The sequence below is a fragment of the Drosophila pseudoobscura genome, chromosome X (genome assembly GCF_009870125.1).
Source record: "Drosophila pseudoobscura strain MV-25-SWS-2005 chromosome X, UCI_Dpse_MV25, whole genome shotgun sequence".
In the NCBI taxonomy this organism is placed as follows: Eukaryota; Metazoa; Arthropoda; class Insecta; order Diptera; family Drosophilidae; genus Drosophila; species Drosophila pseudoobscura.
The window spans coordinates 50,266,922-50,288,148 of NC_046683.1; the positions used below are offsets into that span (position 1 = coordinate 50,266,922).

Consider the following 21,227-nt stretch of genomic DNA (forward strand, 5'->3'; position numbering starts at 1 on the left):
TTCGTTTTTCGTAGGCTTTTTGTTGTTGTTGTTGTGTGTTCTACTTGTTGCTGGTTTTGTGGTTCTGTTGTGGTTTTTGTTTCTTAGCTAAGAAGGGAGGATCGTTGTTGTTGTTGTTGTTGCTGCTGTGGGGTCTCGCTGGCCGGCTGGCTGGGTGGCTGGCTGGGGGTGTAGAAGTAAAGTAACCAAACACATGATGACAGTAGTTTATGACGGAAGGGACGACGACGACGACCATTATAGTGACGTGTTTGTTTGCTTTGCTGATCTTGTTACTTATAGTATAACTTGCAATTGGTTTTTGGTTGCCGTTGCTGCAAGCATCAACGGGCCACATAACCACTCGCTTCTCATTCATCATCTTCTCAATCATCTCCGCGGCTGCCGCAGCTCAGAGGCGCATGCCACATGCCACACACAGCTTGCTTCTGTATAGATTCATGGCTGTATAGATTCCGGCTGATATTGTTTGCTGGTGTTGCTCTGCTGTGAGTGTGTCTGTGGGGGCTCTGGCTCTGGTTGTTTCTGCATCTGCCGGGGTTGCTGTTGGTGTTGTTTGCTGGATGTTGTCGACTAAAAACAGCTTCCTTCTGGCGGCTGTGCCAGCTTCAGGTTCTCTTTCATGGTCATAATCCTACGGATTTCCTGCAGCATCGTTTTTATAGTGTAATCACGACTCCAGCGGGCCAACATGGGCACTGATCTATGATCAACCTGTGGGAATTCCATTCATTTATTATTCAGTATAGTATAATTGATTGTAATTGCAATTGCAATTGCAATTGTGTTTTGTGTTTTCACTTACCACGCCATTGTTCTGGTTAATGCAATTAATATTAACTTTAGTTAAAAATCTTAGCGTGGGCGGCTCATCCGGATAGCGTTCGTTGCACTCAATCTTTAGTGAATACATTCGATTCTCAAATGGTGTCTGCAAGCAAAAGATTATCCAATTCCCAAGTTAGCAAGTGAGCTCTGCTCTCCACTATAAACAAATCCATTCAACTCTTAAAACGGTTTGTAATTACGGTCATGGCAAGTGTCGATGAGTCAGCCGTCAGCCCAGCCCCCGTCCCCTTAGCCTTATTGCAGCCAGACTCTGCTCTGCTCTGCTTTGGAGAGGTCTCCCGATGAATCATGCAATGGCGCGCGCAACATTCCACGACTGTACAAATATTTATTGCATATTTATGAGTTGAAACTAAGCAGAAGGATCGTGTTTGTATAGCCTTGAGTTGCAAAGTGTAGGAGATCCCAAACAGCGATTGCAATTTCATATATTAAATGCTCTAAACGCGACTCTAACGACTTTTAGATAGTTGTATGTAAGATCTCTTGAACTATTCCTTTCTGAGAGTGAATTATTTATCATTTGGAAGGGGAATATTTCTGGGAATCTATACAATCTATATCCTTGGCATACTTTATCTTTACTGAGTCCATAACAGATAATAGATCGCATTGTCTTCTTCCAGTGACTTTTACAACATCTGTCGCTCTCTTTCTTATTGATATAGAGCTACTCCTACCAGCTACATAGCTAATATGTACAGATTCTCTACTCATTGAGGACATTAATCAGACGGAAAATATGAAATTTGCTAACGTTCATTACACTCTCGCAATTTACGCAATCAAAATGATAAAATTTCAATAATCCAACCGAAAGAACTGATAAGAAGCGTCCGTGCATGGGTCTTATCAAGTGACGTATCCAACATGAAAATGGTTCCAATCGGAACCAATCTTTCGGTCGTGTGCAGGAGGAAGGACACTTACTCTAGGCGGACCAATGATCATGCCGATCCAGTAGGTGAGCGTCATATCATCGTCGTTCTCCAGACCCCACGAGATGGTGCCATCGCCTACACCCTTCTGGCCCTGATCCAGCTCCTCCAGTAAGCGGAAATTTCGTGGCACCACTGCAAGAAAGAACAAGAGCTCGAATCAAATCGATGACATAATAAATTTCCATTGAAAACTTTTTGCAAATAACTCAAAATGATGGCCCACACACAACACCGCCGTCCGTCGTCAATCGACGACGTTCCAGCAGCGTGTTTTCTGCTTCCCTTCCTATGGCTATGCCCTGCGCTCACCCCGCCACCTACGGTCGGGGTCATATGGGGACGTGCTGCTGCTGCTGCTGCTGCTACTACTACTGCTGCTGCTGCTGCTACTGCTACCGCTGCTGTTGTTGTTTGCTCTTTGCGTTGTTTTTCTTTTCGCCCGTGTGACTCTTTGCACGCATTTTCGTATGTTTGAAGGGTGCAGAGCAAAGAAAAAAATTATAAAGAGACTAAACACGAAATAAAATCATATCCCAATAGAGGAAGGGTGTGGTGGGAGAAACTAGTCAGGTCCGGCTACCACCCCATCCCACCCCACCCAAATTGCAGACATAATTTTTGCATTTGCAAAAACAATTTCAAGCAAATGAAATTTGCAGCTAATTTAATTAAAAAAGAAGCAGATTGGCCAGCAGCAGAAGCAGCAGCAGCAGCGACAGAGTGAAAAACGCACGGAACGCCAGAGTGCGGTGCGGAAGAGGAAGAAAAAAACAAGTAAAAAGGAACACAGCAAAGGGCAAGCGGCGACGACGGGCAAGAGGGGGGTGTCGTCGACCGAAACTGTCAAGTCACGAAGCGAAATTACTGCAATTCTTGCATTTGAACTGGAGTTTTGAGCACCAGACAGAGCGGCGTGGCTGGCCCTGATCAATCCAATAAGAAATTATAATCACACCGCACTCGCGGCCTGTCTTTTATCGGCTTTCGCAGTGCCTGTTTTTGCCTCTGCTTTCTTTTCCATTTTCACACGGCCCTGGCCGCAGAGACGGCGACAGGGTGGCGTTTTTTCGCTTCTTTCGCCAGAAAAACCGATTTTAACGCGTCAGAAATGTGGCTCACATATTGCCAGTATATTTTCGCACGTGCTTGATGGGTTTATTCCTTTGCAAATAGTTATTTTAACAATTATTTTCTTACCAACGCCGGTACTTGATGTATTCGCCATTGTGGATGTTAACAGTGTGACGGCAAGAAAATCAGTGTGGCCGTATAAAAACATTGACATGCAATGAAATACTGATTTCTAAAATCCATAAAAGGTTTTTCTCAGCTGATTTAAGCTCGATACTCAGATTCAAAAATGCCTAAAAACGACGACTGGTAACTTTCCTTTTACTCGATGTCAGTAATTCGCGCGTGCTCACGTTTCATTTATCAGGATTGGATGAACTTAACCCACTTAGCCGCCTTCTATTTAAGCCGGTGTAAAACTTGAGTTAAAGCGAGGAAAATAATGTTTCATGCAAATTCATTTTAAAAATCCATCCTTTCCCTTTACTAAAAAAAAAACGAGCACGATATCTTTCAACTAAACTGCAATAAAATTGTTTCAGCTTCATTATTTTTGTGTAGTGTATTTTTATACCTACTGGTCCACAACGGGCTAAACGTTGGCAAAAATATACCAAATACATGAAAAAAACTTACTAAAACTAAAATAGTACGCTAATTGTATATAAAAGGCCCCAAAGGAAAAGCAATTTTCTACCAAAATTAAGGTTCGATTTGTGCTTGAGCAATTCGAAGCAATAATTCAAATAGATCGAGTACAATAAATAAATATGTCCCCTGGCAAAGGCAACGCGTTAAATACCAAAACAAACATGCGCAAATATACCAGAACGCGTGACAGCTGCTCTGCCGCAAACTGCAACGCGTCAGCTTTTTAAATGAACGAGTACATTTCCATACAAATTATTAATTAATTGGCAACCAGGTGGCACTCTATTAATGCAGGAGCACTATAACATTCGCCATGGAATCCCTGTACCATCAAACGAATAACACCGTCAAGGAAATCGAGCATGCCTTTCAGCGGCTCGGCCAAATTAGTACCCAGGAGGCGCTTGACGTGGAAAACTCAATTCAATTGAAAATAACGCAAGCCAATTCGTGAGTCATTTGAGTCCTATTGCATAGACCCCCCGCTATAATTTCGCCACATCCACCAGCAATTGCGACCGGCTGGATGTGCTGCTCTTCAAGGTGCCGCCATCGCAGCGTCAGAGTTCGAAGCTACGCGTGGATCAGCTCAAGTACGACCTCAGACACCTGCAGACATCGCTGCAGCATGCCAAGGACCGCCGGCAACGCCGGGAGCAGGAGATCTCGGAGCGTGAGCAGCTGCTGAACCATCGGTTCAGTGCCAACAGCACGCAACCGGAGGAGACGTGCCTGCAGCTGGACTACGATCTGCAGCACCATACGCAGCTGGGTAGTGCTCACAGAGGAGTGGACGACATGATCTCGTCGGGCAGTGGCATACTCGAGAGTCTCATATCGCAGCGCATGACACTGGGCGGAGCTCACAAGCGCATCCAGGCCATTGGGAGCACTCTGGGTCTGTCCAATCATACAATGAAGCTGATAGAGCGCAGGCTGGTGGAGGATCGAAAGATATTTCTGGGGGGAATGCTGGTCACGTTACTGATCATCGGACTGATTATATACTTCTTAGTGCTGTAGTGAAAGGAAAGGGGAAGAAAGAGCATTCGCATTCGTTGAGTTTAAATTAAATGTACTCTATTTTGTAAATGGTAAATGCCAGAGAATTGTTTTCAATTGAAGACTGGGTGTGGGGCTGCGCCTAGTCGTCGTTCTCCAGCGAGATGTTACTACCGAAGCGCTGGTAGAGATGCGCCTTCAGCTCGTCCATTTCCACTTTGATTGCCTTGGCCTTAGCCTCAATGCTGGCAATCTCTTTAATGACCATATCCTTGGTCTCTGCCAGCAGCTCCTGCGTCTTGCCCAACTTGTGTGACAGAAATACCTCTCCCACCATGAAGGGAATGTCTTCGTCCTCGTCGAACAGCTCAATCTCGTCTAATGCCTCCTCCACGCACTTCAGCTCGTTCTTCTTCACGTCCAGCTCTACCTTGAGGTCATCCATGCGAGCATTGTGCTTGGCAAAGCGATTGATGCGCTGCTGATCCTCGAAGGAAATGTGTACATCATCGTGCTATGGGTTGGGAACGATGGAAAAGATGTGTAGGAGTCACCGCAAAGTGAGGTTACTTGTCGCCGCCAGCTGTTTGGGCAGCTCCAGCGGATGATTCACTGGCACTTACGTTCTGGAACACCTTGTTCGCAGTGCTTGCTACTTTAGCGGCCATTTTATATTGCTTTATTGTAGATTTTACAAATAATTTAAAGAATTTTACAAACAGTTGCTGTTTGGCTAGATTTTACTTTTTGTAGTTTGGGTGTTGGCTAACGTGGAAACTGGAGGCCGTTAGCGAACACTCTTAAAAATGGTTCCATTTATGGCCGCTTTTAAGTGGCGCCTGTAGGTGGAGCCACGCGTCAAAGTAAAAAAGGATGTAGTTAGCGTGTACTAAATTTATACAGGTTTTACATACAAAAATAAATTAAAGAATATTAAAAAAAAACAAAAAAAATTATACGAAAATATCGAAACTATTAAACATGCCTGCTATTATCTCTCTGAGATGGCATTCATTACGTCCATTTCCTGTGTAGCTAATATTCCATTTATTTACGAAATTGATTTGGGCCCGAATCAATCCAAACACAAAACTGATTAGCCATGTTATGGCTTCCTTGGCTGGCCAATCATTCGATTCGATTCGACCACTAATTGTCTGCACATGTTGCAAATTACGCAAAAACTAATAAATAATTATGGTTAATCGCAATAATTAAAGGGAATTTCTTCTCTCACTTGAATGCAATTAAATTTCCGTTGGCAGCTTAGGAGAATCGCGTTAACACCTCCCGCCTCCACTCCATACCATACCACCACCAAGCCCGATGGGTGGGAAAATGGAATATCTCGGATGAGGAGAACGGAGAACGGAAAATGCATTTGCCACTTTCATTTCCCTTTTGGAATATTATCAGAATATGCAAATGCAATTAGACATTAAATGCGAGGCGGGACAGAAGAGAGAGTGTTAATATCCTGGAGACGACTTTGGTTTAGTTTGCTGCGGATTTGCTTTTCCGCTCCTCCGCTCCGCCGCCCTCGAAAAGCGAAAATCCCTCTGGGCATTGTCATTTTACAAATTGGAATCATTTTGGTTTAAGGCAAAGGCAAATATTTCCATTTCTGCAAACAGATGGTATGGAAAGTCACTTCTGGCCTACAATTCTGTTTTGCCCGTTTGTATGTAAATTAAGGCCTAATTTATTGAATTTGCATCGGGATCCAATGCAATTTCAGTCGAGATTTAAAAGAGAGAGAGAGAGAAAGACGAACCTTCTGCTGCAACAAGTTGCACGTTGATTTCCATCTTTGCATCTCTGTATCTGCTAAATTTCATCAGTTTATCAGTTTTGCATTACAATCAGATTATCACACAAACACAGACACACAAAAAAGGTGGCGGCTGTGGGGCTATTTTCATGTTTCCATGGAAATTTCGTTCAACGAAAAATGGCTGTATTTAAATTAAAATCGTTTCTGTTGATTTGGGGCAGAATTTATTTGCCAAATTTGTGTGTTAAATAATCATAAAATGGCTGTAGAACTAATAAATTATTGGTATTCAATTTTTGGGTTTTAGCGAATTAAAGGCTCAATTTTGTGGATTTAATTGTGGAATAAATGCACAAGGGATTTTTAGGATAATGAATTTTAATCTTTGGTATTTAGAACGGAAAAATAGGTTCTAAAATATCCACAATTTTGGGTAGAAATTAAAGATCTTTAAACTGGAAATCCTCTACAAACAAACTATCTCAATTATTTTTTGGTTCTTCTCTTTCCCATTACCAATCGCTTCCCATTGCGCATCGACCTAGTTTCGGGTCATCAAATGATGCCACATTGAGTGTCACATATGGGGCACGCCCAGTGGAAAAAGGATCTCAGCTCATACGCTTCCTCATGATGGTGGGGTCTACTCCTCAAGTGCGTTGATGAGGCCCACACGAGGGAAATCAAAAGACATGGCGTCAATCAGTTTGCCACTAAACCAGGCAGCCATTGAGGCAGCAACAGACGGAGGCAGGCAACCCATACCAACAGAAGCTTCAGCTGTTGGTTGGTTGGTTGGTTGTAGGTTTCCCGTTCCCTGCTCCCTGCTTCCTGCTTCCTGCTCCCTGCTACTGCTGCGGGCAGACATTCCTCTCTTATATTTTCTCACTACATACATACATATATCTTTGCTCTTCTTCGCTTAGTTCTCGCTATATCACTTTTTTGCCAAACATTCTCTCTGTTGCAACCCGCAGCAAGCTGCAGCAAGGGGCTGGGCCGGGCCGGGCCGGGCTGTTGTTGCCAGAGGTAGTTAAACTTTGCTTAGTTCGGGGGTGTATTGATATATTTCGTATACGTACGGTTGGTTTATTTACTCGTACATTTGCCCAACCAACTATTTCATTGTTTGCCCATTTTGCTGGATGGATGGTATGTGTTCTTTGATTTCGATTTCATTGCACACAGGTGCACACGATATTTGGCCAGCAAAAAAGCGGACAGTGAGACATTGAGACAGTGGCAGGCATCCGTATCGGTCCCGGTAAATGATACTGTTTGATGATGGCAACTATTTGTATCTGTATCTGTATCTGTATCTGTAGTTCATAGCAGTATATCTCGTAGTGTGGAATTTTGCCAACAATTTCTGATCCCAGCGACTATTTGCGGATGTCTAACCATTGCTCTATCTACCTCCGGAGTGGTCTACATACAATTTTCTCTATGGAGTGGAGTGGAGTGGAGTGGAGTGGAGTGGAGTGGACGCTGTCCTTAACAATTGTTAATATTTAATGGGAAGTCTTCGCTTATATATGCAAGGCTTTAAGTTTGTCCCCGCCGCCCCCTCTATACAGCCACTCTCTCAACAAATTGAGTTAACGTTTTCTGGTGTCTCATTTCGCATTCCGTTTTCGTTCCTCTTTATTTTGGATTCGATTGCAATTTGTGTTATTAAAAGCAGTAGGACATCGAGCCAGACCATGCCTTGCCATGCCATGAAATGCCATGCCATTGGAGCTCTGAGCCTCCGCTTTAATGCGTTAATTTATCACTCCACTCAGTGGCGGCAGTCCTGTTGTCCTCCACATAAGAGAAAGTCACGTTCTCGAAGAGACGACTCGACGACTCAGACGATGCAGACGACTCGACCCTGTTCTTCTGTTGAGAGGCTCCGAAAGGATTTATGGGTACACTTAAGTCCTGTGCCTTGATGAGGCGCCATTTGAGTTTTGTTTTGGCCTCTCGACAGGTGCAATATATAATCTAGAAATGAATGATAATGGGTTATACCCATACGAGTGTACAGTCGTATGATTAACCCGATGAGTGATACGGCAACTGGATGTGGAGCCAGCAACGACATTTGTTAATGTTCTTTTAATGAGCGCGCGAGCGGAAAGTTTATGGATCAGAAATTGTGTTGCTTGTTAATGATGTAGGAAGTGTCATTAAATTATGCCATTAACCAGGCGGCGGTATGAGGCCTCATTGTGCCACTGCACTCGGGCTGGCTGGCCAACAAAGTTGTCTTTATTGGTCGACTATCCATTGTGTGTGTGTGTGGGGGGGGGGGGGGGGGGGGGGGCTTTCAACATCAGTCGTAACAGATTCTTTGTTGGGCTAAGCGAATGTAATTGAGTGCAGCCTTTGGTTAATTGTAAACCGCTCGCAACAAAAGCCATTTGTCTGTCTCTAATCACTCGAAAGTCTGTTGAGAATTAACCAATGAATGTTTACGACATGCCACACAAAAGGGTATGCCAGAGCGAGTCCCCACAAAAGGGTATCCCATCCGAAAGGGAGTCTGCTCATAAATAAACCATAAAAAAACTCTTACTCTCCGCCACCACAATCGCCAGAAGGATGTTCAATTCATAAATAATAAGTGGAATCCAGGTGAACTCTGTTCCCTGCTCCTTTGATATGCAAATCAAAAGGAAAGAAATTCCTTAGCCAGAACTGGACCTCACAACTTCAGAGCAACTTCAGACACCACATGGCGTATGCGCAATCTATCTACAAATACTTTCCACCGCAATCGTTTATTCTTGTTCGCTTTCTTTTCCGTTTCTTGTTTTCTATATTTTGTGAAACATTTTTACAATTCAATTGAATTGTGGCAAACTGTCCAGAAACATGTTTCTTCCTTGGTCTAAGGGGGGGTCCGCCTCGGGCAAAAATTTGAATTGTCAAAATTGTAACGAGTTTTTCAGTGTTCCTCGCAACCCTTTCCGTTGGCCATTTTGAACCCGTTTCGCTGACACAAACTGCATTGAAATGTCATAAAAATTGAAACACGTTCCTCGTTCTGTTGCTCCCCGTTTCCTCATCCTGCCGCAGCGGATCCTGCTGCTCGTGCTGCTGCAGCATCTCCTGCTCTTGGCCTGACATTGAATGGCAGTTCTGCCCCCCCTCCCCTCCCTCCCTGTTACATTGTTGTTGTCGGTTTTGGCCTGCTGCTTTGCATACAAATAACGGTAATCTTTAGCTAACCATGCCACTGGGCTCCACCCTACACCCAGTGCCAGTGCCAGTACCATATCCATGCCTATCCTTACTCCTATATCTCTCTTTCCCTGCCACTGTGCTCTGGGCTCTGGCTTTGGCTCTGGCTCTGACGAGGTCCCAACTTGGAGCTCCATTTCGCTGATGCTGCAGTTTTGCACTTTACACGTGGCCCGAATGCCTGCCTGCCTGCCTGCCTGCATGCCTGCCTGCCTGTCAGGGTCGCGCCCAACACGTGTGGGCCGGGGCTACTCCAAAAGGGATATTATGAAAATTTATTGTTTTACGTGCGAGTAATTTTGTGCAATTTTTGAAAGACTGCGCCAAAGGTCTAAATCAATGTGAGGGTCGCCTCTTCCCTGGTAGTCCCGCTTTTGGTGCTGTATAAATTCGATAAATTAGTTGTAATACAAGCCTGTTTGCCGCAATTATTTTCAATTAATTACTGAAATTAGTTTCGAGCATTCTCTCAGTCGCAATCCGTTTGACAGCCTCTGACACAGACACACAAATCATAAATGCATGTGAGGAAACGGGTCAGATTGGGTCGGATCGGGTCGGGTCGGTCACTCAACTGCAACCTTCAGCCTAGGGAAAGCTCATCGCCTGCATTTTATAGCACATCCACCATATATATACATAGCTTTTGGGGGTGGGGCTATAGGCTATAGGCTGTGGGTGTGGCTGTGGCTGTGAGTGTGGATGTGGGCGTGACTCGTATACTAAACGACCGCCCCCAAATAACAAACAAAATCGATTTGCATTTAATTGCATCTGCGGCTGCACAAATTTCCAGAGTGGATCCCACACAGAACAAGGATGGACCGGTGAGGATTCGGGGGGAGGGGATGGAGCAAATTCTGTAATCAGAATTATTGTTCAAATTGTCGTAATGTTTATCCAATTTGTTTTGTTGGCTTAGTTGTTGTTGGGCTCCCAGTGCATGTGTGCATGAGACTTGTCCCGGGATTCATTGGTGGTGTGGCCTGGTGCGGCGCTCTGTGTTAGTGTTGGTGTTGGTGTTGGTGTTTTTGTGTGTGGGTGTTTTATGGCCATAATCCGATTAGAGTGTGTTAACTGCTGTGCAGAACTTGGCCAACACCTTTTGTTAATTACGTAATTGTTTGAGGTAAATATTGTCAACAGAATTCACGTGTGTGTGTGTGTGTGTGCAAAACCCCTTCAGTGGCAGGCATATCGATGATCCTTTTTTGAAACATTACTTTATCAAACATGATTCGATTTTAATGCGAGAGAACAGGAGGCGGCATAATGTAATTTTCATTTGATTTTGATTGATTTTTGGTTCATGGAATTGCATAAGAAATATCTGAATAGATTTTCTTCATACATATATGCCACCACTTGCATGCTGATTGCCATTCCATGGTCTTAGCATATTTTGACTTACTCCTTCGTTGTCATCAAGCCAGATCATAATTTGCATTTTCCAGCTGCAATCAGATGCATTGAGAGTGCCTCAAAGGCAATCTACTCGAGGCACCGCACAGGCAGCTCTTGTCTGTGCCCCCAATGCCATGTAATGTCATCCCGGCAACGCTTACATATCCAATCTCCAGCTCCATCTCCATCTCTATCTCTTTCTCTATCCCAATGACTATCTCTTTCCAGTCATCGTTCTCCCTCTCTCCCCCTCTCTCTCTGTCTATGGGGTGCCCTGCTTGTTATGCATTCGTTTGTCGGCACTTTTTTTCATGGCGATTGTTCTTCTTCCATGTTGCTGACAACGTCGTTAGCTATTCAAGTTTGTCAATTAAAAACATAATCCCCAATCAGAAGCCAATAATACCAGGCCGTTGCCAGAGACATGCCACGCTACCCAATCCACAGAATCCCCCATTCCCCATCCCCATCCCTATCCCTATTCCTATCCCTGTTTCTGCCTCTAGTCCCGACTATGCCCCTGGTCCTCCCCACCCCTGACTGGGCCTTAGATAATCTGGAATGGACTGTGGCACTGCCACTGCGGCACTGGGCACACCATCAAAAAGTTTGCCACGTTGGAGACACTGAAACGACATTGTCATGGCAAAAGTAAATATTATTTCCTCTTTTTTTGCTCCCTCTCGCTTTCTCTTTGACTCTGTCTATGTCTCCCCTGCTATCGCTACTGGTATTTCTTTTTTGTAACATTTCTGTGGGACGACGTCTGTGCCTTTCTGGTGGGATCAGAAAATGTGAATATTGGGAGAGCCTGGTGGGATGGTGGGGTGCTGGCTGCCGGATAATTGCTACGATTTCCATGACTTTTCTGATGCAGTTCAGCCATTAAAATAGGAAGAGATGGAGACTGAGAGAGAGGGGAAGGGAAGGGAAGGGAGAGCGGGGAGAAGTTAAAGTTTTGATTGAATTTGAAGTGGATTACAATAATTGGGAATTGTTTGTGATCTTTTGGCAATCAGTGAAGTGTCTAATGAAGGGAAATCCGTTAAGATGACACAAAACACGAATCCATATGGAAACCATGCATAGCTTTATATACCTAAAAATTCCTTTTGTTTCAACCCCGTAAATCCCGAATCAATGGATTGGACATCTCCTTATTTTTCGATTTATATTTTCCTCTAGTTTTTCGAAACTCATTTTGGCTTGCCCTTATGCACATGATGTGATGTCGGGCTGTATCAAAGGCTTTGGCCCTGGCAAACACTTTTCAATTACGCTCTTTGATCCAAAAACAAACTCCATAAAAAGCAATAAGAACAACAACAACTGAAAAAACAGGGTAAAATCTGCACAGATTTGTTTTGGCTTTAGAATGTGCATTGCATTGCATTGAGTGAGTGTGTGTGTGTGTGTGTGTGTGTCTGTGTGTGTGTGTGGATTCTGTTTGCATTTAATTTGCGCGCTGTTCAAATATATTTGAAAATACAGAGATAAAAATCGTATAAATTCCAACCCCCCCCCATCCCCTAACTGTCTATCTATCGATACATAGCGGAAGTGGGAGTTGGGGGGGAGGGGGGAGAGCTGCAGCAGCTTAAGCTGCAAGTAGGGGAAATGCAACAATATGAATAAAATAATGAGGATATTCTAAATAATTTACATATCACTTTAGAGACATGTGGGAGACGTTCTCCCACTCTTCGACTCTTCCACACTTCAGAGCGTGTCAATATTTGCCGGTTAAAGTTGCCACAAAATGTTGAACTTTCGCCCTGTGTCCCACCCACGGAGTCATTGTGGCAGGTACTGGGGCAAACACAATCGCTTTACCGCACATTTGTTGGCCCTTTTCTCGAAGGGGATTTGCCCTATCGCCCTCGCCATCGCCCTCGCCATCGCCCTCGCCATCGCCCTCGCCATCGCCCTCGCCATCGCCCTCGCCCTTTGCCTTGGCCTTTGTTCCACTTGTCTGCGGTTGGCTTTTGACCAGCCAGGTTTATGAACCTCAGAGCCGGCCAGCCTCATTACTCAAGTCTTGTCCGACTTCCCTTTGCATGTGGCCCGTAATAATTTTCCCCTTATTATTAATTACACTCCATCTTGTTTTTTTTTGATAATGTAACTAATTGCATTTATCTGCACTGGCTTATATCTGTGCGCTTTGGAGAATCTCGCGGTGAGAATACATTTGTCAGCTGGCAAAAAACTGTACTGCGAGAGAGAGAGAGAGAGAAAACGAGAGAATTGCGAAACAACGCACAAAATAATCAGATTATGGGGTAAAGTGAAAAGTGAAAAGCTTTTAATGGAATTTGCGTAAATTAAATGCTATTAAAATTATTTTCATAGCTGCTACTGCCACACACACACACAGGGAGAAGAGAGAGAGAGAGAGGGAGAGTGCCAGATTTATGCAGAGAAAGAATGTGAGACAGAGGGAATGAGAGCATGAGAGTCATCCCCAACTATCATCAAGTCTTAAGGCAGCGAGGGAGCTCGGCTGGGGCAGGAGCTGGAGCAGGAGCAGGCTGGCAACATTCTACATTTATGCAATGGAAATAATAATAATTTCGCCTGGCATTTAAATTAAAATGCCAAAACAGCTAACATCAGCTGAAAGCACTCAAAAGAAAATAAAGAGAGACAGAGAGAAAGACAGAGAAAGAGAGAGAGAGAGAGGGAGAGAGAGAGTGGGGAAAAGGCTAACAGAAAGTTGGTGAAATGTTTGCTATCTGGAGAATGAATGGCATTAAATGTGGAATCAAGAGAATGCACATATAAAAATGGCAGAAGAAACGGAATTTCAACTTCAAATGAAAGGCCTTTCCAAGAATTTCTGATACGAATCCATCAATGAACCCAGAGAATACATAATTAACAACAAAGTTAATGCCATGAGAAGACAAGTCAAGTCTTGAGCCCTAACCCTTTGACCCCCCCTACAGACACACGTCCGTCCGTATATGGCATATATTATTCAGCTGCATTCATTCATTCCGAATTTATGCACATTTCATTCTTAGTGTCAACTGCAGGGTCCTGCTGCAAAGGAGGACTTTGTAAACAATAATTTAATAGAGCTCAACAGAGAGAATTCCAGGCGAAAGACTCGGCAAAAAACACACAACTGGGAATAAAATGAATGAAGATTTGTTGAGACCAATAAATTTGTCTGCATGTCTAATTTTCGCATGTTGCACACATACTCATGCACACACAAAGCAATGTATCTGAAGGGGCATCACCATAAATTATTCTTATCTACTTCGTCATCGGGCGACTGCGGACGAAGCGGATCGGGTTTTACCTTGTGGTCAGCATGTGCGGTCAGCATGTGTAAATTTAACCGCAGACTTTTGTTCGAGTGCAACATATGAGACCGGACCCCTTGTGGGTATAGAGAGGCAGAGACAGAGAGAGAGAGCGAGTGCCACACTCGACCCCCAAAACGGTTAGAGAGAGAGAGAGGGGGGTAGGGCCAGGATCCTGTGCAATAATGGTCCAATGGTCCATATTGTCGAAAGTACAGACGCATTTATCTGAAATGGCGAGGCGACCAGAACGCAGTTGGGTCATAAATTAAATCAGCAAGGGGGAGGATGCTGCATGGACCAAGCAGCCAAGCAGCCAAGGAACCAAGGGGAAGCTGCCGAATGGATGACTGCAATTGCAGTTGAAGCTGCAGCATCGATAGATAGTTAGCCACACAGTTAGACAGACAGATAGACAGACAGACAGATAGATAGATAGATAGATAGATAGAAAGATAGACTCGCTGCAGACAAGACAATGGACTCGGTCGGGCGCCTTATGTTTTTGGTACCCATTAGAATATCCCCAAAGGAGGGTACACCACGACTGGAATGTAAAGTCTGGTTAGTTCCACATACAAGCGGGTAATCTTTAGTCGTTATGGCAATCTATAGCCCTCCAACTTGTTGTACATGAAGCTCCACTTGGACAACGACTACTTACAACCTACAAATGTCAGAGTCAGAGTCCGAGTCCGAGTCCGAGTGAGACTCAGATTCAGATTCAGATTCAGAGTCGGCAATCTGTGTGTGTGCTGCTGTCTGTAGTGTATAATCCTCATTCTGCATTGTCTTTCCAGAGGATGCCCCTGCCTTTCAATTCCACTCCAATTAAGATCTATACCATGGCCAAATGAATTGCTGTTGTCACAAGTAAAATTGTTCAATGCAAATAAGAGTCATTTGCAGAACCCCCAGAACGGACAATACCGAAATGATTTTTCATTATTAATATGTGTGTGTGGATGGGTTTGGTTCGGTTTGTCCCTCCCCGGCACCGGACCCGCCCCGTCCCTGCCCGCAAGGGTTTTGGGATGCGTTAAAACTTTGACACTTGGCCCTGACCAACTCAAACGATTTGCTCGGTTAGCCGACATGACCAAACAACAACAACAACAAAAACAGCAACAACACTGACAAGAAAAACCCCTCTAAAACCTATACACAAATGCTCAGAGAGGGAGGGACTTTAAATGACTGCCAAAGCCTCAAATGGGTGTATAAATCCCCCAAAGAACATCAACACAAACAGATGGAGCCGCCGGCCAGAGTCCAGGACTCAGGGGCCGGAAAAGGGTTTGTCCTGTGTTGGTTTTTCTGTAAACCCACAAAATCCCCCAACTAAATCCGTGTGTAAACTTTAAGGACACTTTGCTCGAGAGCTTTTGCATATTTAATTTAAACCCCAAAAATCTCTGATGAGAAACTTGAGATTGTTGAAGAATTTCTAAGAAGCAAAAACACTTTTCCTAATGCTTAATAAATATTTGAAGTTTAATAAGTTTTTGCCACGAAGATGGATTCAAGATACAAGCAGAAGGGCACGCACAGATACAGATACGCTTCTGGGGCATGAAATAATGGAATATTCTCTAAATAAATTTGAGTATATATTTTAGCAATTAGAAAATGATGGTCTTGAATCCAAAACAATCGCTTAACGACCCATCCCCCGTCCCCCCCCCCCCCCCACACACACACACATAAACACAAAAGACTATTTTAGTGGCCACAGCGATTTAATTCCAGTTTTAGTCCCATTGTTGCCACAGTCTCAAAATCCAAAATGAAAAAAATAATATAAAAAAAAAACAAACCAAAAGGATATGTGTGTGTGGTGGCAAAACACAATGGGGCAAGCAATTTTCGAAGCTCTTTTGTTGTTCAGCAAAAATGTCGCCATACACAAACCAGAGAAACCGAGAGGAAAACCGAGAGAGAGAGAGAGAGAAAAAAGGAAGGGAAAACCAACAGCAAATGAAATGCATGAGAATTTTAAATGTAATTCATATTAAATGGCAGGAAGTGCAGGAAAATGCTCAAATAATTGCAGCTTCAATGGGCATTTGTAACAAAGAAAGCGGCTCAAGGACTCGCACGTTGCTGTCCTTTGTAAAGGTATCTGTGTAGCAGTGTCCCTGTATCCCTGTGTCTCTGTCTCTGAGTGCAAATTGAAAGTGCAAATATTAACATTCAAGACATCGTGCCAGGCACACTTGTGGCATTGTCTGCCGCCTGCCGCCTGCTGCCTGTCGCCCCTCGCCGTTGTGTCCTTGCCAGCACTCAATCTTCGGTGGCACAAAACCATGAGTGATGCAGGACCAGAAGAACAGCTGCTGACAAGGACTCTTTCACTTATACAGAGCCATACATATGTACATTCATCTGTGCGTGCGTGCGTGTGTGTGCGTGTGGGTGCTCTTTCCTGGAAAGGGCAAAACTTTAATTAAATTATATAAGAAAATTTCATTTACCTTTTCGTAGTATTTCTTGTGTGTTCAGGCATGGACCGCCTCGGGCTATGCATAAATTTATTAAACTGATTTTCTCGCACACAACAACCACAAGAACAAGAAAAAGGGGTCCAGCAGTCCAGGAGTCCAGACACAACGTCTTAAATATTAATAATGTCAAATGCAAGGCACACAAATAGAGAAAGCAGTGCAGAAAGATACATAGAGATAGAGATAGCAATAATAAGCCGGTTGTTACACGACAAATATTCTGCCGACGCTTTTTTTTTGCCATGCAATGCAGTGGAATCTTGTGTCTCGTTCACACGAGAATGGCACGTGTTCTTTCTGCCACAATCCGCTTCGGTAGAATCCCCATCGTGTAACAACAGATTAGGCAGAGCAACAGAGAGAGAGAGAGAGATGCCAGCAGAGCCATAGAACGAGATAGCAGAGTAGCTATAGAAAGAGAGAAAAAGAGAGAGAGAGTAGACCAACACATAATTGTTTTGAATGCCTCATTAAGTGTTTGAGAACTTGAGCCCAAGTTCGTTCAGGGGCCGGGCCGGCAGGAGCACACACGGAGGACACCATGTGCGGCAGGAACCAGCAACCAGGAACTAGGACCAGGACACACACGCACAGCAGGGGATTATTATGATTATTATTAACTTTAATGAAATTCTGCATGTGTGTGTGTGTGTATGTGTGGGTATGGCTACGGCTCTGGCGTGTGTGTTGGCTCTGGCATAAATGCTTTTTCCAGGGTTTACTCTTTAAAGCCACTTCATGAAGCTCTAACGTTGCCCTTCTGTTTCGAATTATCCTTCTGGCTGCCATAATTGCCAGCTTCGTGTACTATGTGTCCTCTCTTTCTATTCCCTCTTTGCTTTAGTGTGACAGTGCCTGTGTGTGTGGGTGTGTTTTTAGGCAAAGCCAATCATTTGGGCGTTTCATTGTCATTATGTCAATCTTTTGTCCCCTCTCTATACCCGAACTGCCACCTCCACCCGTGTCACGTGTGTGGTGTGTGGAGAAGGGGAGCCCCGTACCCCTCGTAAGAGTGTGCACAGAATGATAATGAGATACTCGTTATCTTTCCCAAGCTCTGTTCAGATCTGTGTCTGTTTTTGGTAGTTCATTTCGATGTCGTTAAATACACGTTCCAACTTAATTGCAATAGGCAGTACCCCCCCCAGGAAACGACTTGTGGCACCCCAACCCTCGTTCTCGTCCTCCTCCTTGGCTTCCTTCTGTTTCGGCTGTCTAATTTTTTGTTGGTGTATTATTTTTAATTACTGCCTAATAGGTTGATCAGATTAAAGAGTTGCAGCGCACATTTTAATTGAATTCATTCATTCATTCCGCAAGGGCACGCAGCAACAAAAAAGTTTTGTTTCATGATTTTCCTGCCATTTAATTTGAATGGCATTTTTTTCACATCATTTTTTGGTATGGCTTCGTAATTATTTTCACACATTCAGAACTCAATTGAAAGCTCATTTTACACGTCAATAATTGGCAAAAACCAATTAAACCACGAAGAACCAAGCAAAACTTGTGCGAGACAAAAACTTGGCAAGCCAAAGGGCAAAAATGTATCCAGCAGATACCACAATATGTACTTCAAGTGCTGGCAAAAACCCCATTGAACAACAACTTTATTTTCGGATAAATTTTGGTTGAATAATAAAGTGGGTGCCTGTTATGGCATAGTTTAGTTTTGGCAGAAAACTTTTGACTGCTTAATAAGCCCTGATCTGTTGGCCGAAACTTTAAAGAGGAAACTTAAAGGGGAGCTCCACAAAAAGGGTTAGGTTTGAGGTGCTTCATCCCCGCGCCTTCGCAGGACCATAATAATAACTCAAGTCGAACAAATCGGTTGCATTAAATATTAACACTTTAATCTACTGAATGCCGAGAGGTAGGAAGGCACTGCCATCCTCTACAGACTCTCTTTCTCTCTGGGCCAGACGGGCCTCCTTCGGCGTCCTCTAGGGGGGCTACTGGGGCAATAAAAAATAGCAAAATATCTGGAAAATCAGACAAACCGACAGATAGAGCTGGCAGACAAAACAGGGGAGGGCTTGGCGGAGTCGAGACTCAGACACTCCTGAATGCTAAGAACGTGTTTAGAGCAACGAAACATATATTTTATAGCTCACTTGCAAATCCAGCGGAGAAACAGAGAGCTCTTAGAGCTCATCAAGGATGGGTACTCCCTTGCAGAGAGCACTTCTCCTTCTTTGGCGTCAAGGAGGGGGTCGGGGGTGTAGCCAAAATTGTTCAAGGAGGAGTACATTCCATTCGTGTTAAAAAAAAAGACGAAAAAAAACGGTATTCCTTGGAGTCAGCGGAACAGTTTACTGGAGAGGAATCCACACCGGAACTTGGCAAGCGAAACATGTCTGGCAAACCGAGGATTAAAGCATCAAAGCAGCCCACAAGTTGGCAATAATTATACGCTCCAAGACCCGAAAAATCAACAAGCACCACCCCACACCCACACCCACACCAACACCAGCAACGCCCCCACAATCATATTAAAAGCTAAACCTCGATGGAAAATAAAATATGAGACATTAACATTCAAACCCAACCACGCGCCCCACGTGAGGGAGAAGGAGGAGGATCAATGGGCAATGGGCACTGACCTTTTGGGGCCAGACGGACGGGCGGACCGAGGACCAGCGGACCAGCGGACCAGGACGACGTACTTCCTGACGCCTCAAATTATGCCATAAAATGTTGCCCAAGGGATGAATTCATTTACCCGCACACACACACACACTCCAGCGAGCAAACGGCACACATCTACGGGGCATTAAATCACCCAAAAACAATGAGCCAGAGTCCTGAACCTGAGCCTGAGCCTGTGCCTGAGCCTTAGTCGTGAATCCTTGTCCGGGTGTCGGTGCTGGTTCTGGCTGGCCGCCTGCATGAAGTTTACCTGGCGAAATTAATTTCATTTGAATTAAGCACAGGCAATAATGCCGAAATTATTCACAGACACCATGGACGAGCAGGAGGACGGGGACGAGGACGGGGACAAGGACGATACTCTTAGGCACTGAGGCTCCGAGGCCCATACAATCAACGCTCGATTCCCATTCCTTTTGGTAGCAAATTGTTTACCAGTCAAACCCCTGAAATGCCAACCAGCCCCCAACACCGAAACCCCAGCCCCATTATCGTGGCGGGCTCTTTGTCGATGTTTAAGGGTTGCTGATTGTGCGGTTCTGATGGGGGAGGGGGGCTGGGCAGTGGCGTGCGGCCTCCGTGTGGAGGAGTATGCAACGATTTCTGACAGCTAATTGAAAACATTAAATTTTGTTTACCTCTCAAGGTCTATGTGTGTGTGTGCTTGTGTGTGTGTGTAGGTCCTGCAGAGTGTGACTTTTGTGGCTCATAAAATTTCATTTCATTTGGAAAACCGGGCTACATCTTTGATAATCCCCGGCACAGTATTAGAGAAAAACAACGTGAATGCGAATGTGAGTAGGAATCTGTATGATGATTTTTGCTGGCTACGCATTTACAGGCAGCTGTCCAAGCATTTGAACATTTTGCCATTCATTCGTTTTGCAGAGCCCTATGGTCAAGAGGTGGTGAGGGCCTGTCAGTCCATTCAGTGGCTGCTGGCCCAGGGACACCGTGGGGCCCGGGGGTCGGTCAGTCATTCGTATAAAGCGCTGCCTTTGCATATTTAATGCCACACACAAAAACAGACAATTCTCTCTGGGGATAAATAATATGAAATATTTACACACGCCTCAGCCTGCTGTTGCTACTCCTCCTCCTCCTCCTACTACCGCTGCTCCTCCTCCTCCTCCTCCCTCTGCCGCTGCTCCTGCTCCTCCTTCTAATGCATACAAATCCACACACGACACATGTACGGCTGATGTGTACGTTATAATCGTGTATAAATATATGTAATAGCAATGATATTACATTATTGTTGTCTTAACGCTCTCCAGAGGCACCCCTCACCCTCCCCGAAAGCAAACAGTAACTTAAACCATTTATTTCGACAGTTGTTACAATTTTTATTGAGATTCTGACCCGGCCATAAGTGCTAGCGAATGAATAATGACACTTTGGTCGATTCATACATATGTACATATGTGAGAAGTTGAGGAAGTTTCGGGAAATGTATCCTCATTGGAGAACCCGCAAGGCTCTTGTCTCTCTATGCAAATGGGTTTGTTCCCAATTTTTATATTAATAAAAGAGCAAACACTTTGCTTACGTTCGTTCTGGTTCAATCTCTATTTGTTGCAGCAGCAGGATTGTTGTTCTGCTTCCTTGGACAATCGCAGCGGATGGATGGATGCAGGCAGGCAGCCAGGCAGCCAGGCGGACGGCACATTCATAGCCGTTTACATGTGGAAATTTTTCGCCTCAACTTGATTACATTTTTCACTTGCCAAAAGGGGAGAGAAAGAGAGGTAAAGGAAAATTGTGAGTGCGATGGGAGGTGGGGGGGTGGGAGGGGTTTGTCACTCACACACACACAAACACACATAAAGAAAACAATCCG

The 21,227-nt window shown here is 44.4% G+C and overlaps 3 protein-coding genes across 3 annotated transcripts; 1 reads left to right on the forward strand and 2 right to left on the reverse strand.

Moving 5' to 3' along the window:
• Window positions 1-237: 237 nt before the first annotated feature.
• Uev1A (Ubiquitin-conjugating enzyme variant 1A) lies at window positions 238-3,135 on the reverse strand. Its single transcript, XM_001353720.4, has 4 exons — window positions 2,988-3,135; window positions 1,780-1,922; window positions 806-931; window positions 238-714 (listed from the first exon to the last, which is right to left on the reverse strand). Exons 1-4 carry the CDS (start codon window positions 3,073-3,075, stop codon window positions 574-576), a joined length of 498 nt encoding a protein of 165 aa, XP_001353756.2. The 5' UTR covers window positions 3,076-3,135; the 3' UTR covers window positions 238-573.
• A 527-nt stretch (window positions 3,136-3,662) lies between these two features.
• On the forward strand, window positions 3,663-4,611 carry Membrin (golgi SNAP receptor complex member 2). The gene is made up of 2 exons (XM_001353719.4): window positions 3,663-3,962; window positions 4,022-4,611. The coding sequence occupies exons 1-2, from the start codon at window positions 3,826-3,828 to the stop codon at window positions 4,533-4,535; spliced, it is 651 nt and encodes a 216-aa protein (XP_001353755.1). The 5' UTR covers window positions 3,663-3,825; the 3' UTR covers window positions 4,536-4,611.
• On the reverse strand, window positions 4,571-5,360 carry Pfdn4 (prefoldin subunit 4). The gene is made up of 2 exons (XM_001353718.4): window positions 5,138-5,360; window positions 4,571-5,028 (listed from the first exon to the last, which is right to left on the reverse strand). Exons 1-2 carry the CDS (start codon window positions 5,180-5,182, stop codon window positions 4,657-4,659), a joined length of 417 nt encoding a protein of 138 aa, XP_001353754.1. The 5' UTR covers window positions 5,183-5,360; the 3' UTR covers window positions 4,571-4,656.
• Between the last annotated feature and the right edge of the window lie 15,867 nt (window positions 5,361-21,227).

What these genes read in the sequence shown, in the direction of transcription:
- Uev1A (XM_001353720.4), bottom strand. Translation starts at nt 3,075, where the DNA reads ATGTCAATGTTTTTATACGGCCACACTGATTTTCTTGCCGTCACACTG. An exon ending in TACATCAAGTACCGGCGTTG is followed by an intron (nt 1,923 to 2,987) that starts GTAAGAAAATAA and finishes TCTTTCTTGCAG; the next exon opens with TGGTGCCACGAAATTTCCGC. An exon ending in TTAACCAGAACAATGGCGTG is followed by an intron (nt 715 to 805) that starts GTAAGTGAAAAC and finishes GAATTCCCACAG; the next exon opens with GTTGATCATAGATCAGTGCC.
- Membrin (XM_001353719.4), top strand. Translation starts at nt 3,826, where the DNA reads ATGGAATCCCTGTACCATCAAACGAATAACACCGTCAAGGAAATCGAG. An exon ending in AAAATAACGCAAGCCAATTC is followed by an intron (nt 3,963 to 4,021) that starts GTGAGTCATTTG and finishes CACATCCACCAG; the next exon opens with CAATTGCGACCGGCTGGATG.
- Pfdn4 (XM_001353718.4), bottom strand. Translation starts at nt 5,182, where the DNA reads ATGGCCGCTAAAGTAGCAAGCACTGCGAACAAGGTGTTCCAGAAC. An exon ending in CGAACAAGGTGTTCCAGAAC is followed by an intron (nt 5,029 to 5,137) that starts GTAAGTGCCAGT and finishes CCCAACCCATAG; the next exon opens with CACGATGATGTACACATTTC.